Source organism: Macadamia integrifolia, chromosome 6, assembly GCF_013358625.1.
Source record: "Macadamia integrifolia cultivar HAES 741 chromosome 6, SCU_Mint_v3, whole genome shotgun sequence".
NCBI lineage: Eukaryota > Viridiplantae > Streptophyta > Magnoliopsida > Proteales > Proteaceae > Macadamia > Macadamia integrifolia.
The window spans coordinates 30,336,554-30,356,722 of NC_056562.1; the positions used below are offsets into that span (position 1 = coordinate 30,336,554).

General features: G+C 35.6%; 1 protein-coding gene across 2 annotated transcripts in view; it reads left to right on the top strand.

Moving 5' to 3' along the window:
- The window catches only part of LOC122081107 (phosphatidate cytidylyltransferase 4, chloroplastic-like), a 55,731-nt gene extending 44,330 nt beyond the window's left edge, over positions 1–11,401 (top strand). For both annotated transcript variants that reach the window (XM_042648082.1, XM_042648084.1), the window contains exon 7: positions 10,780–11,401. In XM_042648082.1, coding sequence (XP_042504016.1) covers positions 10,780–10,871 — 92 coding nt within the window. In that variant the 3' untranslated portion in view covers positions 10,872–11,401. The remainder of the gene's footprint in view (positions 1–10,779) is intronic.
- Positions 11,402–20,169: the final 8,768 nt, after the last annotated feature.

Below are 20,169 nucleotides of genomic sequence, written 5' to 3' on the forward strand. Positions count from 1 at the left end.
TGATCTGTCCGCTAACTAAAGCGTGACATTAGTTGATTTTAGCTCTCCCAAGCCTAATTGCTGGTAGACAGAGAAAGGTAAGAGATTAACACTTGCTCAAAGATCAAGAAGAGCATGGTCTATCTTTGTGTTACCAATAACACAAGATAGTGAGGCAACCAGGGTCCTTATATTTCTACCATTTGGTGAGATAGAATGGTGTTAACATTTGCAGCAAAGAAGACTTTCTGGGCACATTGGTAGATCGCTTTTGAGTGCATAAGTCTTTGAGGACTTTAGCATAAGCAAGGACCTGTGATCCAACAAAGGAATGTTGACATGCACATTCTTGAAAACATTATGGATTTTATCGTTGGAAGCCATTTTCTTGGTATTCACCAATCTCTTTAGGAATGGGGCAGTAGGCACAAATACTCGCTCAGGTTGCTTATCCTGAATTGTAATAGTACCAGGTTCTTTAGACGAGCCTATAATAGTACCATGTTCTTCAAACGAGCCTGGCAAAGGACATGGAGTACTAACATTAATAGAAGGGTTCTTGGGATTCTCAGATGAATCAAGTATATCATCCCGAGTGTACTAATGGTCGCTCCTTAATGCATAGATGGCATTGCAATGATTCGAGGGCTCTCCTTGGTGTGAACTTTATTAAATTGAATTCAACGAATTAGGTTGTCATTGGTCATTCAAATTCAAGTTCCTGGGATTCGGATTAGGTTGACTTGGCAGCTTCCCTTTTTCCCGTTCCCGTAAAGCCATAGCAATTCGGGAGATTTGCTTCTCCATATTATGTTGGCTTGTCTTGAAGGTACTCATGTGAAGTTCCATATTTTTCTCTAAAGAACTGATCCTAGCCGACTCACCCACTTTTGGAAACCCAGGGGGTTGCAAATTCGGAATTGGGGGTGGCGGCCTAACAAAATTGGAAGGACGGTTGGACCTTGGTAGACCAAACTGACCTTGATTCTGAAAATTTGATGGTCCAACTTGGTTAGTCCCTTGGTTCGAAGAGAAGTTTGGATGGTTCCTCCATCTTGGATTGTAAGTGCTACTATGTGGATTATTAGGGTACGTATGTTGTACTCACATTCTCACTACCATTGCTATATCCAGAAAGATTGGGGCATTCCTCCATAACATGGTTTAGAACATGGCAGTAACTGCACATAAGGATAGTTTGATTAACTTGACATACTTGAGATGGTCCTTTAACAACCATGGCTTCTAGTCTCTTGAGAATACTATCTAAATGAGCTTCTTTTGCCACAACACTTCCAGCAAAGAAACTTTTGGCGGTGATGGCTCTCTCACTCTCTTAAGTTGATTCCCACACACGAGTCTTTTCAGCCAGGTCGACTAAAAAGTTCCAAGCAATGTTGGCATCGATGAATGAAGTGAATCCTGTAGGGCACATGGATTCCAACATCTGCTTTGTGTGGTAGTCAATTCCCTCATATATGATTTGGCACAAATGCTATGTATTAAGTCCATGGTGAGGGCACTCTTGGAGAAGGTCTTTAAATCTTTCCATAAACTTGGAAAATGATTCACTTGGTTTTTGCCTAAATTGAAGAATGTCATTCCTAATCTTATTAGTTTTGTGCAAGGGAAAGTATTTCTTCAAAAATTCCACTATGAATTTCTCCCAAGTGGTAACGGATTCAGTAGACAGCCCATATAACCATTTCTTTGCTCCATCTTTGTGCGAGAAAGTGATAAATCTCAGCTTAACAGCATCATCTGTCAATTGCTGCATCTTTATGAGGACTCTCACTTCTTCAAATTCCCTAAGAGGTAGGCATCTTCAAGTGGCAGACCATGAAAATGAGGTCATATGATAATGAACTGAGATTCAAGCTCATAGTTAGTACCTTGGGCAGCTGGCAAACGTATACATGAAGGTTGTGTTGCCTGAGTGGGGTAGAACCTATCCCTAAGGGTTTTGAATATTTCCTCAGCCATGTTGTGTAATTTTATACGACCTTTAGAGTTTTTGGACCAAACACTCATGAACTGCACAAGATGTAGCAGTGAATACAACACTAAGATGAATCCTAAGTTTAAACTCTTTTTTTTTTTTAATAGGAAATAAAGGCACTCTAAATCAGTCTAAAACTAAACACAGAGGCATCGTCTCCCTGGCCACAGTGCCAAAAACTTGATTGGAAATTAAAGTTGTACCGTAAGCACACGGGTCGTGTGTAGATGCGGGTTGATCACAAGGAGGTGAACTCTATGGTATTTTATGATTCTAACCTAGGCAGAATGTACTAACTAATGGGATTGTCACAAATTAAGGTAAATAAACTAACAATGGTGAAGGGCAAGAATTAAATTAAACATGCAATACTAAAGTGAACTTAAGATTAAGGCAATAATGAATTAATGAATCTAAAATCATGCAAGCAGTAGAAAGGTGTGAAATTATAATGTGAGAAAGCACTTAGGAATTAGATCCACCATGAAAGTTACGAACAATCTACAAACTCTTGAATATGTTAAGTAGAAATATGGATTTTTAATCTAATATGTCCCATGAGTTAATCAACACATACATAGCATTAGATTATAAGCAAGATCGTATTGGAAGTTGGCAATTAAGCATCAGAATGGTAATCAATGGCATACAATAATTTTGACTTTACAATAGGGTTTTGGTTACATGGAATTAAGAGAACGGGCATCAATTACTTACAAGTTGCTCTTAATCTCATGGTTTCATCCAATCTCCAAGTTGTGGGATTTAGTTAACCATGGCGATGAAGAAAGATGAAAAATAACTAGAAGATGGACAAGACATGGTATTAAATTAAATCTAGAATTAAAAATAGAATAAAAAGAAATACTTTACTGAATATGTACTGCAGAATCCAAGCTTAAGAACTTCAACTTCAATCTTTACTTACAACTCAAGCGAAAAGAAAAAGCTCTCTAAAAAGTTTGTAATTCTCAAGTTGTGAATTAGGTTCCTATATATAGGGTAAGGAGAGAGTATTAGAAATAGTTTAGGAAAGGGAGGGATACTTGCAAGAGAAGAAAGAGGGAGAGTTAGAAACCAAGTAGAAAAGAGAAAGATACTTGCAAAAGAAGAAATAAGGAAACCAAGAAGAAATATGAATGGGAAAGAGAGAATTACGTATGGAAGAGAGAAGAGTTTTTTTTTTTAAGTTCTAAATTCCAACTTAGCCAAAAACGGTTTTTCGGCTATATCTCTCCATCTTGACTCTGGATCGACTCGACCCGAGAATTAAAGAGACGTCATTTTAAATTATGAACGCAATGAGTCCAATATCCAATATGTTCCAGAGAACTCATTTTTCAAAATTACCATCATACCCCTACACTTCTCTTCTCAAACTTACGCAAATCCTCCCTTATCCAATTCTTCTTTGTTGCTCAATTTCTTGGCCAAACTTCTAAATTGAGGTGAAATTCCTCATTTGCCCTTGATTGCTTTAATGAAACTTCTTTCTATTTTTGCCTTGATCACGTTTGAGTCGATCTATGGGTAAACCAGTGTCTAGATTGCATTGAATCCTCGCATTTAGCATCTTTTATGCGCATTACCCTGTAACTTGCAAATGTGAGAAAATCACATTATGTAGTCACTTTTATCATTGATTTAGAATAGAAATGCTCAATTAAAATGTTAATGGATGTATAAAAATACGACATTATCACACTCCCCAACTTGAACTTTTACTCATCCCAAGTGAAATAAATATGCAATCCTTTTTAATACTTTTTCCTTTTCCACACATGCTATTCAAGTTCGTGTAATGTCCTGGCCTCTTAAAGCTTTCTAAATGGTCATTGTAACGAGCTTTAAATCAATTACTCTTAAGCCAGATGGCTTTAAGGAACTAGATGTAAAACACCCCTAGGGCTTACTAACCCGAACCAAATAGGCTACAAGCCAAAACTGAACTAATGAGTAATATCTTAAAATTTTATTATATTTTTTTAATCATCCCAATTGTTTGACACAAAGCTCAATGCTTGTGGCAAAGAGACCCGATTACTAAGGTGATCTTTTTTTTTTTTTTTAAATGCATGAATACTAATTTTTTTATTTAGGAGTTCATAGATACATTGAAAATATCTTTAGCTTACAAGAGATGAAAACCCCCAAATTTTTCCACTGAAAACTCAATAAACAATAGAAAACTATAGTGTTCTATGTTTAACTAAGTGTTGAAGGAGTTTACAAATCACAGAATCCAAGCTATAACTCAAGAAAATGATATTTGAATACTTAAAAATGAAAAATTGTATTTATCGTTTTTTTTTTTCTTCTTTGTCTCCCCATTAGCATCAAATAATATAGAAAATAAAGAACAAGGGAGAAACAAATATGACAAGAGGGAAAGAGCAACACAACCTTGTGAATTGAAGTGCGACTACCATCTATCAGCTCCCAACTACGCTTGATATCTCTTCTTAACTGGAGAATTACTAAATGACAAACAAAAACTAAAAAAAAAATGGTGGGTTGCCTCCCATGAGTGCTAAGTTTACTGTCTTTAGCCAAACAAATAATGAGAACAAGAACAAAAAGTGGGAATGTCACTCCTCAAACTTAAAAATTGCTAGTCCTCAAGCAAACATAAAGAAAAGAAAATTAATGAAATATAAAAACTTAACTCACTTTCGTGGGAATCATGATTGCACTTAGCATATGCAACAAGTCTTTAAACCCCTCGGTTACCCTAGTGGACGAGTGGTGTCTCATGACGTTTGCAGGGAATGAACAGACAAGTTATACTTCTAAGAGATATGGTCTTGAATATAGAGGTTCATGGAGATCCATGACCTCTTCTAGAGCAGAAGATGGCAATTCAATGTAGGCCTTCAAATGTTGACCATTGACCTTTAAAATTGCACCTGTGCTAGGATTTAAAAACGTCAACAGCATCATGAGAAAAAACAGTTTGCACAACATAAGGACCATCTCAACTTAACTTGCCTGAAAAAATATGCAACTTAGAATTGTGAAGCAAAACTTTATCACCAGGTGTGAAAGACTTCCTAAGGATTTGTCTATCATGAAAAGCCTTGGTTTTCGCCTTATAAATCCTAGCATTGTTATAGGCATCATTGCAAAGCTCCTCCAACCAGGGTTTAAAGTATCGGTTTGTATCATACTGTATCGTATCGTATCGGCCGATATGTATCCATATCAGCCCTTACCGATACGATACGAATCGATATGATACATGGAATTTTAAAAATCATTTTGTATCAATTCGTATCTTACGATACATACCAATACGCACCGATACAACACCGATACGATACGATACGCATCGATATGTACCGATATTCTATGAAAAATTCAAAATCGAAGTGAAATGTATGTTTCGATATGTATCGGTACGTTTTGGTATGTATCGATACGTATCGGTATGTATCGACCGATACGGTCATAAAATGGCCAAGATGGATAATTTTTTAGAAAAACACAATTTTTTGAGGTTTTTTTTTCCAAAGTTACTGCCAATCATTTTTCTCTCTAACTAAAGTGGAAATCAAGGTTGGGAACAAGGATTTTACATTTATGGAACAACTACAAACCTTGGATTCTTAGTGCGATACTCTCAATTTACTGTTTATGCATAATACATGTTATATATAGCTTTTTTTAACTTTTTTTTGTGCAAAAGCGTATAAAAAAGTGTTTCCTATCCATTTATGTGTGTATCTTAGCGTATCTCCGATACGATACCCTCCAATATGTATCTTAATTTTGACCGACCGATACTTTAATCCTTACCTCCAACTCAACTAGTTGAAGTCCTCTATGAGTACCAGCAGTAGGCAGATCAAAATTCAGCTTCTTTATAGCCCAAAAGGCTCTATGCTCTAACTCAACCGGATGATGACATGCCTTTCCATACACAAGGCGGTAAGGAGATTGTCCAAGATCGGTCTTGAACGTAGTTTTTTTAGACCACTCCTTTCGATTAGGTTGACATTATTTTCCAGAATTTTCTTAATCTGCCTATTGGATACCTTAACCTGGTCATTAGTTTGAGAATGATAGGGTGTAGCTAGCTTATGAGTGATCCCATATTTCTTTATGAGGGCCTCAAATGGTCTATTACAAAGCGCTTACCCCTGTCACTAATGATAGCACAGGGTGTACCAAAACTGGAGAAAATGTTTTCCTTAAGAAAGTTAACTACTTTGTTGTCATTGGTCTTACAAGTAATACTGAAAGCGCACGGGTCGTGTGTAGATGTGGGTTGATCACAGGGAAGTGAGCTCTATGGAAAATTCAGTTCTAATCTAGGCAGAATGTACTAACTAATGGAGTCGTTACAAATTAAGGTAGACTGGTGAAAGGCAAGAACTAACTGTGGAATTAAATTAAACATGCAATAATAAAGTGAACTTAAGATTAAGGCAAGAATGAATAATTTAGAATTATGCAAGCACTAGAGAGATGTGAAATTATGATGTGGTAAAAGCACTTAGGAATTGGAATCCACCATGAAAGTTACGAACAATCTATAAACAATCTAGCCTTATGTCGCATGCTTAAATAGGTCAATAGAAAAGGAGTTTTAATCTAATATGTCCCATGAGTTATTCAACTCATACATAGCATTAAATTATAAGCAAGACCGTATTGGAAGTTGGCAATTACGCATACGAAAGGTAATCAATGGCATATATAACTTTGACTTTGCAATAGAGTTTTGGTTACATGGAATTAAGAGAACGGGCATCAATTGCTTACAAGTTGCTCTTCATCTCATGGTTCATCCAATCCCCAAGTTGTGGGATTTAGTTAACCATAGCGATGAAGAAAGATGAAAAATAACTAGAAGATGGACAAGACATAATATTGAATTAAATCTGAAATTGAAAAGAGAATAAAAAAAAATACTTTACTGAATATGTACTGTAAAAATCCAAGCTGAAGAACTCCAAACTTCAACTTCAATCTTTACTTACAACTCAAGAGAAAAGGTTCATAAGAAAAAGCTCTCTAAAAAGATTGTAATCTTGAGTTGTGAATTAGGTTCCTATGTATAGGCTAAGGAGAGAGTGCTAGAAATAGTTTAGGAAAGGGAGAGATACTTGCAAGAGAAGAAAGAGGGAGAGTTAGAAACCAAGTAGGAAAGAGGAAGATACTTGCAAGAGAAGAAAAATGGGAAGAGATAAGGAAACCAAGAAGAAATAGGAATGGGAAAGAGTGAGTTACGTATGGGAGAGAGGAGAGGTTTTTTTTCTTTTTTTTAATTCTAAATTTCAACTTAAATTCCAACTTAGCCAAAATGGGTTTTTCGGCTATATCTCCATCCTGACCCCGAATTGACTCGACCCGAGAATTAAAGATGCATCGTTTTAAATTATGAGCGTAACGAGCCCGATATCTAATATATTCCAGAGAACTCATCTTTCAAAATTACCATCAGACCCCTACACTTCTCTTCTCAAACTTACACAAATCCTCCCTTGTCCAATTCTTCTTTATTGCTCAATCTCTTGGTCAAACTTCTAAGTTGAGGTGAAATTCCTCTTTTGTCCTTGATTGCTTCAGTGAAACTTCTTCCCATCTTATCCTTGATCACATGTGAATTGATCCATGGGTAAACCAATGTGTAGATTGTATCGAATCCTCCCATTTCGCATCTTTCATGCGCATGACCCTGTAACCTACAAATGTGAGAAAATCACAATTATATGGATAACGAGGTTTTAGGATTAGTAGATTGAAGACGAAGTAAATGATGTGTATCTTTAGTCACAGTTGGATAACGATATGTTGAAAATTAAGGAAAGAGAGATACCACAAAGTGACTTTCAGATATCTGGGGTCAACTATAAATAAAGAAAGTGACATAGAGGATGATGTTTCATAGAGAATTAAAATGTGATAAATGAAGTGGAGAAGTGAGATCAGAGTGTTATGATGTATGTGGCAGAATGTTGGGCAATTAAGAAATATCCTATAGAGAAGCTATGTGTAGCAGAGATGAGGATGTTAAGATGGATGTACGACAAAGCTAGAAAGGATAAGGTAAGGAATGAACATATTATAACTGATTTAGGAGTAGCCCTAATCAATGACAAGTTCCGAGAAAGTAGTTTGAGGTGGTATGACCATGTTCAACGAAGGCTTGGAGGTACCCCATTAAGGAATGATTTGATTACAATTGAATGAGCTAAAAGAGCTAGGGGCAGGCCTAAACTGACTATAAAAGTAGTGAGGAATGACATGTATAGTCTAGGACCCTAGGCCTTATCCAATATGGCCTTAGGTAGAGCGATTGGAGGGCAAGGACCGACCCCATTTAGTTGAGATTTTCTTGACCTGCTGGTGTTGTGCTTTTTTTTTTTCTACTTTCATTTCCCTTTTTCTTTCATCTCATTTTTCCTCTTTATTTTGCATGGATCCATGAAGCTGACCCCAATAAATTGGGTGGGATAAGGCTGAGTAGGTTTTTTTTTGTCCTTATTTTTCTTCTTCATTAAAAACCAAAGAACAGAAAAATAAACTTTTGTTTTGATGTCTACAAATTTATTTCCATTTAGGGTGATTTTAAACTGCATTCGCACACACCAAATAATCAGAACATAACTCCTTCGATATAAATCAGATTTACGTAATCTTCGATTTGTTGGAAAGTTGGTTTTGTGTTGTGCTTAATACAAGAAGTCTCATATTAAAAAAAAAAAAAAAAATCATTTTGTTAGAGAACAAGAACATTCTCTAAATTGAGAGCAGTTTAATTACTTATAGTTAAGATCATATTTTCCAAGAACAATATAAAACCAAATGTGAGACTAGGTATACCAAGACAATGATCATTTCCAAGAACTGTATAAATCAAATGTATGTTTTGAATGTTTCAAAATTTCAATAGCTTGCTTATTTAGTTCTTTTGTCTTCTAGTTCAATTTTGATTTTTGATGAGTTGATGTGATCATGGTTCGAGAACTCGAGTGAGCGAAATTTCGCATGTTCCGTAGGCATCAACCTAGGTCGAAACGAAACCTTAGGGGATTTTAAAAAATCACTAGTTTCGACCAGGTTTCGACATATTTCGACCAGGTTTCCCATGTTTCGACCGAAACATGGGAAATTTTGACTTTCTCTTATGCATTTTTCTCTCTAGTGTGGGAAAGTTGGGGAAATAGTGGAGATTTTCATTTTTTTACACTTATTTATGCCAAATATCATTTAAGTAAATGTATTTTAGGGTTTACTTAAGTAAATGTATTTTAGGGTTTAATTAAGATATTATTCATAAATAAGGAAATACCTTCTATTTGAATCAAATAAAAATAGTTTAAAAATCAAATTCCTAAAGGATAAAAAGTCAACCCCTTAGTCCAAGAACAAAAACTGGATTTTAGTTATTCGGGCGATTTTCAACTTTTAAATGCTGAGGTTTTTCTCAATTATGAAAATTTTATAAATCCTAAAATGTTAAAACATTGCTAAAAACCAAAAGTCCGGTAAAATAATCTTTTGTTTTGATATCCCTAAAATTATTTTCATTCAGGATTTTAACAGCATTTGCGCACTTTAAAATAAGTTTGATCGGAGCATAACTATGTCATTACAACTCAGATTTAAGTAATCTTAGACTTGTTGGAAAACTGATTTTATGTTATATCTAATACAAAAAGTCTCATGTAAAAATAAAAATCATTTGACCAGTCAAACTTATTATAGAACAAGAGCATATCTCTAAATGTTGATTTTTTATGATTTGATGTGGCTAAATGTTGATTTTAATGACTTCATGTGGTTTAATGTTGATTTTTTATGATATAAGGTATATATAGCTTACTAAATAATGTTAGAAAGGATAACATGCATGCCTTGAGGGTAGTGAGTCACTACTTGGATGGAACCTCCTAAACACTACATGGAATTGAGTCACTACTGTTGAGTGTTGATAGATAATTGTTGATGATGTAATATTTTTATCTATTTTGGATCATTTGGATTATATCTTATGTTTTGATGTAGATTGTAGACTATATATAGTCATTATGTAGTAAAATTTCAGAATTTAAGCCAACAAGCCAGCGCAATGATTATTGAATCTTTGGTTCACCACACAAGTAAGACTTTATGTGTTTTTTTTATGAAACTAACGATGTGAATGTGTTAGAAATATTTAAAATAGACTGTACACAAAAAATCAGACAAAAAAATATTGTTGGGGGTCGAAACCTAAGTTTCCACCATACCGGAAAAAAATCCCCGGTATCCTCGAAATTTCCCAGGTTTCCACGAAATTTTGGTCTCCCCAAAGGTCGAAACCTGATACCGTGAGCCTTGGATGTGATTTAATGTTGATTTTTTATGACTTGATGTGGCTTATTGTTTATTTTTTGTGACTTGTTGTATATATGATGTTAGAAAAGAGGGTAAATAAAAATAAAAAATAATAATAATAACATTTGGGCGCCTTATCAGCTAAGCACTTGGGCACCCCTCCACCACCTTGGGTTGCCTTGACAACTATGGTAACTTTTAGTGACTAATTTTCTTGCATCCTAATGACAGTTACTGAGAGTTCCACATGTCTGGATTTTTTTTTTTTTTTTTTGTGGGGGGGGTGGGGGGGTGGGGAGGGAGTAATTAATGAAACTGATAATCAAATTTGCATTTAATGTACTTTCATTTTATTTTCTTTATAGTGACTACAATTAAAACTGATTTTGTCAGTTTTTATATGTATTTCTATTTCACTGAATCAAATAGAGTTGATGGTATTTAAAGTGTATTTTTTGGATGATTTATCTGTACAGGTGGAATACTTGACAGGCTGGACAGCTACGTGTTCACCGGTGCACTTTCATACTCTTTTGTCAAAACATTCCTACCACTTTATGGAGTTTAAATCTTAAAATCCCACCATCAGCCACAGAAAATAAGAAAACAGGGGAGATTCCTTGTTCTTCCATTCTGGAAATTGAGGCATCATGTGCACAAGGCAGGGAACATAGGATTAATATAAATTTGTCATCTCAGAAGGAAATTGGATTTAGGGTTATACCTTCACCAGATTTTGCAACATCTCTGTAAAATCCCTGGTCAGTAGAACTGGAGTCACCTCACTTGCATTATTCTGATGGGCAATACTTTGATCCAAGGTACCTCTTCCTATGAAGCTGGCAAAGGAATGGAATCCTTCAGCACGGATGGGTCTGTCTGTGGTACAGTTGCTTCCTGGGGAAATGGCCATACGAATGGTGAGACAAATATATGACGAGATTTCCTATTCTGTGTATGAACTTGAAAATTTGTTATTCAATTTACAGGTCACCTCAGTATATATACATGTTCTGAATGCAACAGACATTAAGAGTTTCAATTGTGTAATTTCCATTTGGCCCAATGTGGCAAAGCAAGATTCGTTTTTTCGAAGCATTACTACTCCAAAAGCATGAATGACCGATGGAAGTGTGTTCTGATCTGATGATTGAGTTTTAGATATTCTATATATTGGTGGAACAGTAGGGTTTATGAGGGGCATATTTTGTTGCAGAACTCTTCGAGTCTTCATCATCATATTATTATTATTATTATTATTTTTTTTAATTGTTGGAAATTGAGAATTTGCTTCCATTGGTTTACTAGCACTGTGAATCCCATTTGGCTTTTCTTTTTCTTTTTTATTTTTATTTTTTATTTTTTTCCCTTTGGGGGAGGGGGGGTGTTCCTTAGTCAAACAAAACTATAGGATGTTATCTTCAAATTGAGATTTTATCCCATATTTTGAACTCCTTAATTGCAACAGCACATTTGTTTGTCGCAGCTCTTAAAGTTCTTTCCACCAATGTTCTTTTCTTTTCCTTTTTTCCCCAACAGAACTGATTTTAGTGCTGTTAAAAAACACACATTTGAAAAACAGATTCAGAATGCGTGGGAAGCCTTCAGGCTGCCTTGGCTTATCTGCCGTGTACTAATGTCTTTTGGGGGGCTCAAATTTTTGTGGACATGTCCATGTCATCATCTATGTGTTCATTTAGTCCAATTTGATATTGGCTCGTCATAAAATGCCGGTGAAGCAAATGATATGGCGTCCTTACACGCATCAGTCAGCAACCTCTCCCCTTTCCTCTGTTTTTTACCAAAGTTTTTCTTAACCTTGGGTGAATAGAATCTAGCCATTGGGTATCATTTTTCTCTCTGCCCTCCTATTGTATGAAGTCCAAAATGTTTGTAATGCTATTACAGGAGTCCCATTCAACCACCAGAACAAGTGAATTAAAAGATTCTCTTTACCATGGGTGAAGGAAAACTCGTTCATATGTTTTCGGTTGGTTTTCGAAAGTCAAAGAAAATGAATGTATTGTACCATAATAATGTATTATATATGAAAAATAATGAATATACAAAAATTTTCAAAATATCCACAATAGCCTTGGGATTTTTTCTTCTTGGGGTTGCTCTTGCATGCAACAAATAACAAACAATTAATAAATTGAAGAAAAATATACAAATTAATGATGAAGTTCTTTTACATGAAAAAAGTGATACCAAACGCAGCTTTAGTACAGAAAAGAAAAGGGCTAAAACTCTCTATTTAAGGGCAGTAAATTATCAACAAACTTCGAAATAGAACTTCAGGGAAAGAGGAGAAATGGCAAAATAATAGTCCAAGGAATAGAAACAGAGAAACAATGATTGTAGATTTATTCCATTATCTACTGTTTTAGCTAGCTTTGAACTCTTATTGGTTTGTATATATGCTTATAGAATAATCCCCTTTTCAATTATTCCTTTTTCAATTTGATTGCTGGATTATGTCTTTGTTGCTGCAACTGGCACTATACTGTTTTAATTCTGTTTTCACCTTTGATGTCCTCTTAATGATAAAAAGGAAGAAAGGCTAGGCTATTGGAGTTTTCTGTGCAATAAAAAAAAGGGGATATACTCGGTGCACGACATTTCGCATGTGCAAGATAAGGGGACGAAAGCTATGCAGCCTTACCCTTCAATAATCTAATCATTAATAAGTAAGGTGATATTTTTTTTTGGTTCTGAATAAATTTTTGACCAATATTCTTTCCCATGATGCATAAATGATGACCTCTGCAATTTGGTTGTTAATTATTTTAGAGGTTCTTACTCATTAGTTATTAAATTAATTCCTTCCTTCCTTCGAGGTTAAGGAAAGTACTTACATATTAAAAAAAAGAAAATTAAGTTTAAGGATATTCAAAACCCCGAGCATCCTCTTTGATAAAAATGAAATGAAAGGTCTCCAGAAAAGGCAAAAGAAGTTCATAGATGCTAGTTTCTTGATTACATTCTCTACGCATTATCTTTGAAGATGTTCAGTATCTACAGAAATCCCCTCAAGTGTTAATTCATTAGCTTATTGCCCTGCATCGATTGATGCAATGTTTATAGATACTTCTTGTGTTTTATTAATATTTAAATTAAGGAAAAAGTGCCTCTAAACTGCCGGGTACCCAACATCCCCTCATAATGAAAATTTATTTTATTCATTTTCTAAGGAGAAAAAAAAAATGAATAAAATGTTCTATGTAATGGGGTGTAGGGTACCCAACAGCTTAGAGCCTACTTTAAGGGCAAGGTTGTATTGCACATTTCTAGTATTTTCTGAAAGTATACATTCCGGTCATTGAAATTACCATATTGAATATTGAAATCATGAATTCCTCCCCCCCTTTTTCTGCTTCCAACCATGTCAACTTCTTATGCTTTTTGTTTAAAAAATATGAAGGCATTTAAAAAGGATTTAGGAAGAATTACTTTAATTTATTATGACTAATATATAATTGAAAAAATGCAGAATCTCATTCCAATTATTACTAACCTACTCAATCCCTTCACCTTCAATTAGAAATTTTCTCTTCTCTTAGAAGTCAGGTTTGAGGTGGTTTATCAATTTAAATCCTTCATGGAGGGATACCCCGGAACTTAAACTATTGAGGTCCATAGTTTTCTGAACAAAAGTAAGTATCTTTGTAATAATTCTCTTAAAAAGGCAAACATTTTCTAGTTAGGGGTCTCACCAAGACACCAAGACACCAATACCCACAAGATCATCTTGGGTACTGACCCATTCTTCAGCATCTCCTAAAGGACCATTTAGAAAATTAAAAAGGGCTACTACTCTTTTTAATTGATCATAGTATGCTCTATTACTTGTCAGAAGTTTCTAGCTTTCAGTTGATTTATTAATTCTAATACTTTCTTTGTTTAATCCGGAAGATCTATCCTTTTTCTCCCTTTACAATTCCAAGATTGTCTATCTATGCTGTGCTCTTTATGAGTCCCTTTAACCCTTTTCCCACTGATTGAGACACAATGTTTTGCCATTAACAGACCAAGTTCTACACAAAGAAGACGGCTTCAAGTCCCCAAGCACACATGCTCACGTGAGCCCACAAACAAGGGGGAGGGGGGGGGGGAGCCTTGAAGCTTAGGTTTCAGTGGAATAATGAACCTATTGGCTGTGATAAGGTTACAGAGATGCTATCTGCAAGAGAAAATCTCTGGGGATAAAGCAAATAAGATATGGTTTGATTCTTCATTTCTTATTTGATGAATTGTCATCACTAAATAATAAACCCAGACATGCTTTTATCAGAAAGTAGCCATGAATTATAAAAATTATTCAAAAAAGCAGCAAAGAATGTTCTCAATTATTGTGTGGTTAGAATATCAAAACCATGGTTTTTATATCATAAAATATGGTAGAATGGAAAATTATATAACATATATATTAGCATTTTCATTTTTTGTAATCTAAAGTAAATCACAACTACTACTCAATTCTGATCCAGGTTGACCCATATGATCAGATACACATTAAAGCTTGATTCAGTCAATAAGGATCAGATATTAAAAATGCATTTTTGATTGTTGGATCAAATCCACATCTGGGTTTTTAAGATTCAATCATAAATTGAGTGGGAAGGGAACAGGGGTTGATCATATGTGATCCTGAATTAACCCCAGAGCATGAACTGGATAGAACCATTTGTGAGTTTTGAGCTTCCTGTATAACATTCTATGCTTACCCAATTCTAACAGTATTGCTACTACCTTTTTACTCAATTGGTCTCTCACTAAGTCCTCGAACTTAGTAGCAAAGGAAGTGTCAAAAGAAGTGATTGGAAGCATGTCAACGTAGTCTTTCTGATATAAGACTACAAGACAGAGAGAGTGTGGGAGAGAAGAGCCACGCAACCAAAGTAGTTCCAAAATCACCAATCATCTATTCAAGACAGTCATAAGACTCATAACTCATAAGGGTCACAATGTAAATCATTATATGTCAACAACACTTTGTGCCATTGGAAAGGAAAAGATTTTCTCTATCACTTATCCCAAAACCTAAAGAAGGAAAATAATACAGAAAAAGGGTCCCCAATTATTTCTCTATGCAACAAATATATATAACTCCAAACAAACAAAAGTGGATTTGTCTCCTTCAACTTCTTATTCATACTGGCTCTTCTGTCTCTGAATATATACATCATCATCATCCTTGGTTGAATATCTCAACAGTAATATGTGCAAGTCTAATTGCAAATATATAAATTATGAGGGCATTGACTTGGAAAAGGGAAGCACTGTCACAAAAAAAAACCAACACAAGATTTGATTTTTTAAGAAAAGAACATTAAGAGAGAGAGAGAGAGAGAGAGCATGATCGAGACATGAGTAGTCTTGAATGTTGGGTTTGACCTTATGTGATTACGTGATAAAACTTGAAAAAAAGAGATAAGAGGGGAATAAAAAGGGAAGAAAATCCTGATTTGGAAGCTACCCAAGTCATCCAAGTAAGGGTATGGTGGAGCCATACCTCCACTAATTAAAAAATGTGGTCCTTCCAAAGACAAAAAGGGTCCAACAACAACCAAGCCATGGGACCCATATGGGAAAATGAGATTACAGAACCACTAGATAGAGAGAGAGAGAGAGAGTCTTGAGTTTGAAGAGAGAAGAGAGAAGAGACGACCAGTAGTAGAGGAGGTATTTGGGTGGGGTCTACAAAGCTTGAAATGGCTTTTGAGATGAATGAGTGCTTACTTTTGGGTTTTGATATAAGAAGAAAATGTGTGGGAAGGAAGGAACGCGTTGTTTTAACGCTCACTAAGAAAAACAGAAAAGGGAGAAAAACAAGCACAGGAAGGAAACTTAAAAAGAAGGGTTTGGAGGAAGAGATATGGTGGCCAAGCATCTGCTAAAGAAAGAAAGAAAGGGAAAGCAAGGCAAAAGTTAAGTTTGTGTGATGACAACACTGACTTTTCTTGCACACACGCACACCCATGGACGTAGGTAGCTACCCTAATTAACCCTTCCCCCTTCTTCCTTCTTCCTCCTTCCTCCTTTCTCCTCTCACCCCTTCCCCCTTCTTGCTTTTTGTTTTATTTTATTTTTTTCTTTTTAACTTTAGCCGTTGCTTCCTTATCCTCACATGGTTTGTCTTGGCTTTAGTCTTGGCTTCATCTCTACTTGTGTTATGACCTTTTCTCCAAGATAAAATATCATACCTATATGGGTCCAACCATATCACTTGAAAGGCTGCCCTAGTCCTAGTCATTCTGTTATAGCCAGCCCCATCAGGACCTGGATCCTCTTTCAATACATCACAGCGCATCAGACAGTTGACAGCATCTGGACATGTAATTCCAGTCATCGAGGGTGCACTGGAGAAGATCTTGTTCTGCCCCATCATGGCTTGACATGTTAAATTATCCTCAAAATTTTGATTTATACATTAAGGGGAAGGGTTATCCACTCAATGCCTTGCCAATGTAGGGAGAATCTCTAATGCCACACTAATGCGACACAAGAAGTGGTCAAGATAATAAATAAAACGATGCAAAAAAAAGAATGAACAATTGTAAATAAACAATCACACAATGCAAGTGTCAATGGTCGAATATTTGATTATCTTCCAACTAGGTTTATCTCCTAATGTTCAGTTTTGATGATTGATTATGTTGAATGGTATGACTTGATGATTGGTATTGAATACTACTATACGAGGTCTACCACATTGATCCTTTTGGTATCTATAAATTTGGGCCTAGTTACTGAAGCAGGGAAGTGGGGTCTCATTGCATCTTTAATCAGAGATATTAAGAATTATTGGGTGCATGTGGCTTCAGCTAGGGGCATGGGAGATGGCTGTGTGCAAGTTGGCTTGACAGTGGTGGCCCACTAACCCTGCCCTACGTGTTTCTAGAGGGGTAAAAGCTGGTTCATGTCTCATGAAAGCGTCAATGTTGTCCTAACCGAATCCCTCACTTCTGGAAGCTTGTTGATTACAAAAGCAATGTCTCAATTCCTTAATGGAAAGGTGTTTATCATTATACTTTCCATGGGAAGTGTGGATTTCAGAGCTTGACATAAGAAAAAAAAAAGGGGGCAACTTTAGGTTTTCTATCTCTAGAAGATGGTCAGTGGTGCTCACTCTCTTCTACTCTCTTTCCCCCTTTCTCCCGTTATACATCTCCCTCCTTTCTGTATTGGAATCTCCTTTGACACACTGAGGCGACTAAAGGCAGTAATGGGAGGCTTAACGAAGGATTGTGTTGGGCTGTGTGAGAGTGATAAGAGAAACGATCTTTTCCATTCATTTTTCCCTTCATGATCCTTCTTTTCTTTCCTCTATGACGATTGTTCTATGGGCTCAGTCTCAGCACAAAGAGATCTAATAAAAACTTGGTTTTACTGCTAACCAAGTGGTAGTTAGTGACTTCCATCTTATATAAATCATAAAAACTAGGATGGAAACTCATGAAATCTACCTTTTGACTCAGCACTACTTAGCTAGGAGTGGCAATTGGGCTGGTCCCTTCCACCACTCTCTGCGTTTGGACCAAATTGAATGAGGTCAGGTTGAAAAGAGTAGAAATTGGTCATGTGATATCTATGTCTTATCTGGGCTATCATCATCTCAAATCTTCTGTGGACCAGCTCTATTGAGTCCAAGTTTTGTCCAAGATCAGGTCTATTCTGAGTCAAAGCTGCAACTTTTAGGTGCACTAAACCACTTGAGCCACAAGTGGAGCTAGCAGCTCCATATTATGAAGGTTTCCATGCCACAACTCTCCATTTGTACTTAAAACAAAGTCTTATTACAAATAGAAAATGACCTCTCATTTGCCTTCACAAACACATGAATGGATGAGAAAATTCTCCTTTGTTCCTACACCATATATATGACCCAATTAATATAGGCTTTGTTACCTATGAAAGAAAGTGTAACACTCACTCTTTACTACATAATAAAGTGTGTCAATTTTTAAATTTTGAAAAGTGTATTTTCTTCCAAGAACCTTCAGGCTTCTAATATCTTTTGAGCCTTTATAGTTCCAGTGGATATGCATTTGAATTAGTCAGTTTGATAATGATGGAGTGACAATGCTTCTCTCATCCAAAGTAACTTTTTACATATATTTAAAAGGGTAGGGGGATTCCAATGGGGGCAAAAACAGAAAAAGGCAAGGAGAGGGTAAATTTCAAAGTTTTTTTTTCTTTTGGTTTTTTTAATAGAAAATTTCAAAGTTTAATCGGTTTGGATTAATTCACAATTTAAGAAAGATTTTAGCTTTGGTTTGCAATTACATGCAAACTAAATTTAGCAATTACTGTGCTTAATTAGGGTTGAAACGCTACATATTTAACTTCAAAAGAGAAGAGGAGAGGAGGGAGGGGAGAGGGCAGTTTTTGTAAATATTTTGACAGTCATATATGGTAATTAATCAGTTCAATGCTTTTTGTTTTGGAGAATAATTTTGTACCCGGCATGCTTACGATCATGCACACAATTGTTGGATGGAGGATGGAGGTCTAAGCTGGTGATCCCCTCACAACCCCCCCCCACCTGATAATTGTGAACATGACCAAGCACAAAACCTCTCCCCTTTTGTTTTTTTTTTTTTCTGTTTTTTTTCTTTTTTTTTTTTTTTTTTTTGGTATTTTTAATAAAATAACGTTTGGAATCCATATAGAACTCCATAGAAGGAAAGGAACTCCACCTACAATCCTTTCCCTGAGCCTTTTCTCTTCCACTAATCTGAAACAACTCTTATGTGGCAAAGTCTGTGTCTCAACTCTTCTCCCTCAAGTTTCTACCAACAATTTAATCCCAAATAGAAAGGCAGCCATCTAAAGGTGGCAATTGAGTCCCAAAACTCCAAAAGGTAAGAAAGTGGTTGTCTTCTTTCTTTTAGATGCCATGTGCTTTTGAAATCACTTATTTGGATTCGGGTAGAATTCACCTTTAAAAAATTAGTCATTTAAAGATTATATTTGCCTAAGTCTTTATAAGTCTTCACATTGGACTATTCACCTGCAAGATAATAGAATCGATTGCATTCAAGTGAAACCTCAACGCATGTTTGGACTTGCAATAACCTTACCCAATCTATGTGCCACTAAATTGTTTATCCAATGTCTTGTTGATTTTACTGTATCTTTAACCATGTAGAGGTAGGTTCCCATTATCCGGGTCTATAAATTAGAATCTGATCAGAGTGAAATCATTAAAAAAAAAATCCACCCACAAAGCTGAAATGAGCTTAAATAAAAGAAGTGATGACCAGAATCAAATCCCACTTGATTTCATATATAACAAAGGAGAGAAAAAAGAGAATCCAAGTTGCCAGACACAGCTTTGATTCTAATCTTCAGTTATAAGCTTTCACTTCATGCTCTCATGGTCACTACAAACAACATCATCATCATCATCATCATCAAAAAACAATAGAAGTATAACAAATAGAAAGCAAGCATGAATGGCAGAGTAGAAACCAATGTTCATCAACTGTTAACTATAATCTTCAAAATATATGTGAGCTGCAGCTTCATCATTCATGGAGTTGAAAGCCAAATAAGGAACAAACTGAGAAAAACTTCATTAGATGAAGCCAACATCAATAGTCAATTAATTTCTCAGTTCTAATCTTTCTTGTTAATGTAATTTAACAAAGTCTTAAGTTCAAATATCACTGAACAGGGTATGATGAAGAAGTTCCAATTAATGGTAAAGGGTCCCACCTTGTTCAGAAGCGGAAAGACATAGGTGCACGTATCTAGGTATCATAGATACATGTGTATCATTTTGATTGGATCACTGTTGATAACTACTGATGTTTGAGGTTGGTTTCAGTAGACCAGAATGCCAGGGCTCCAAATATTGC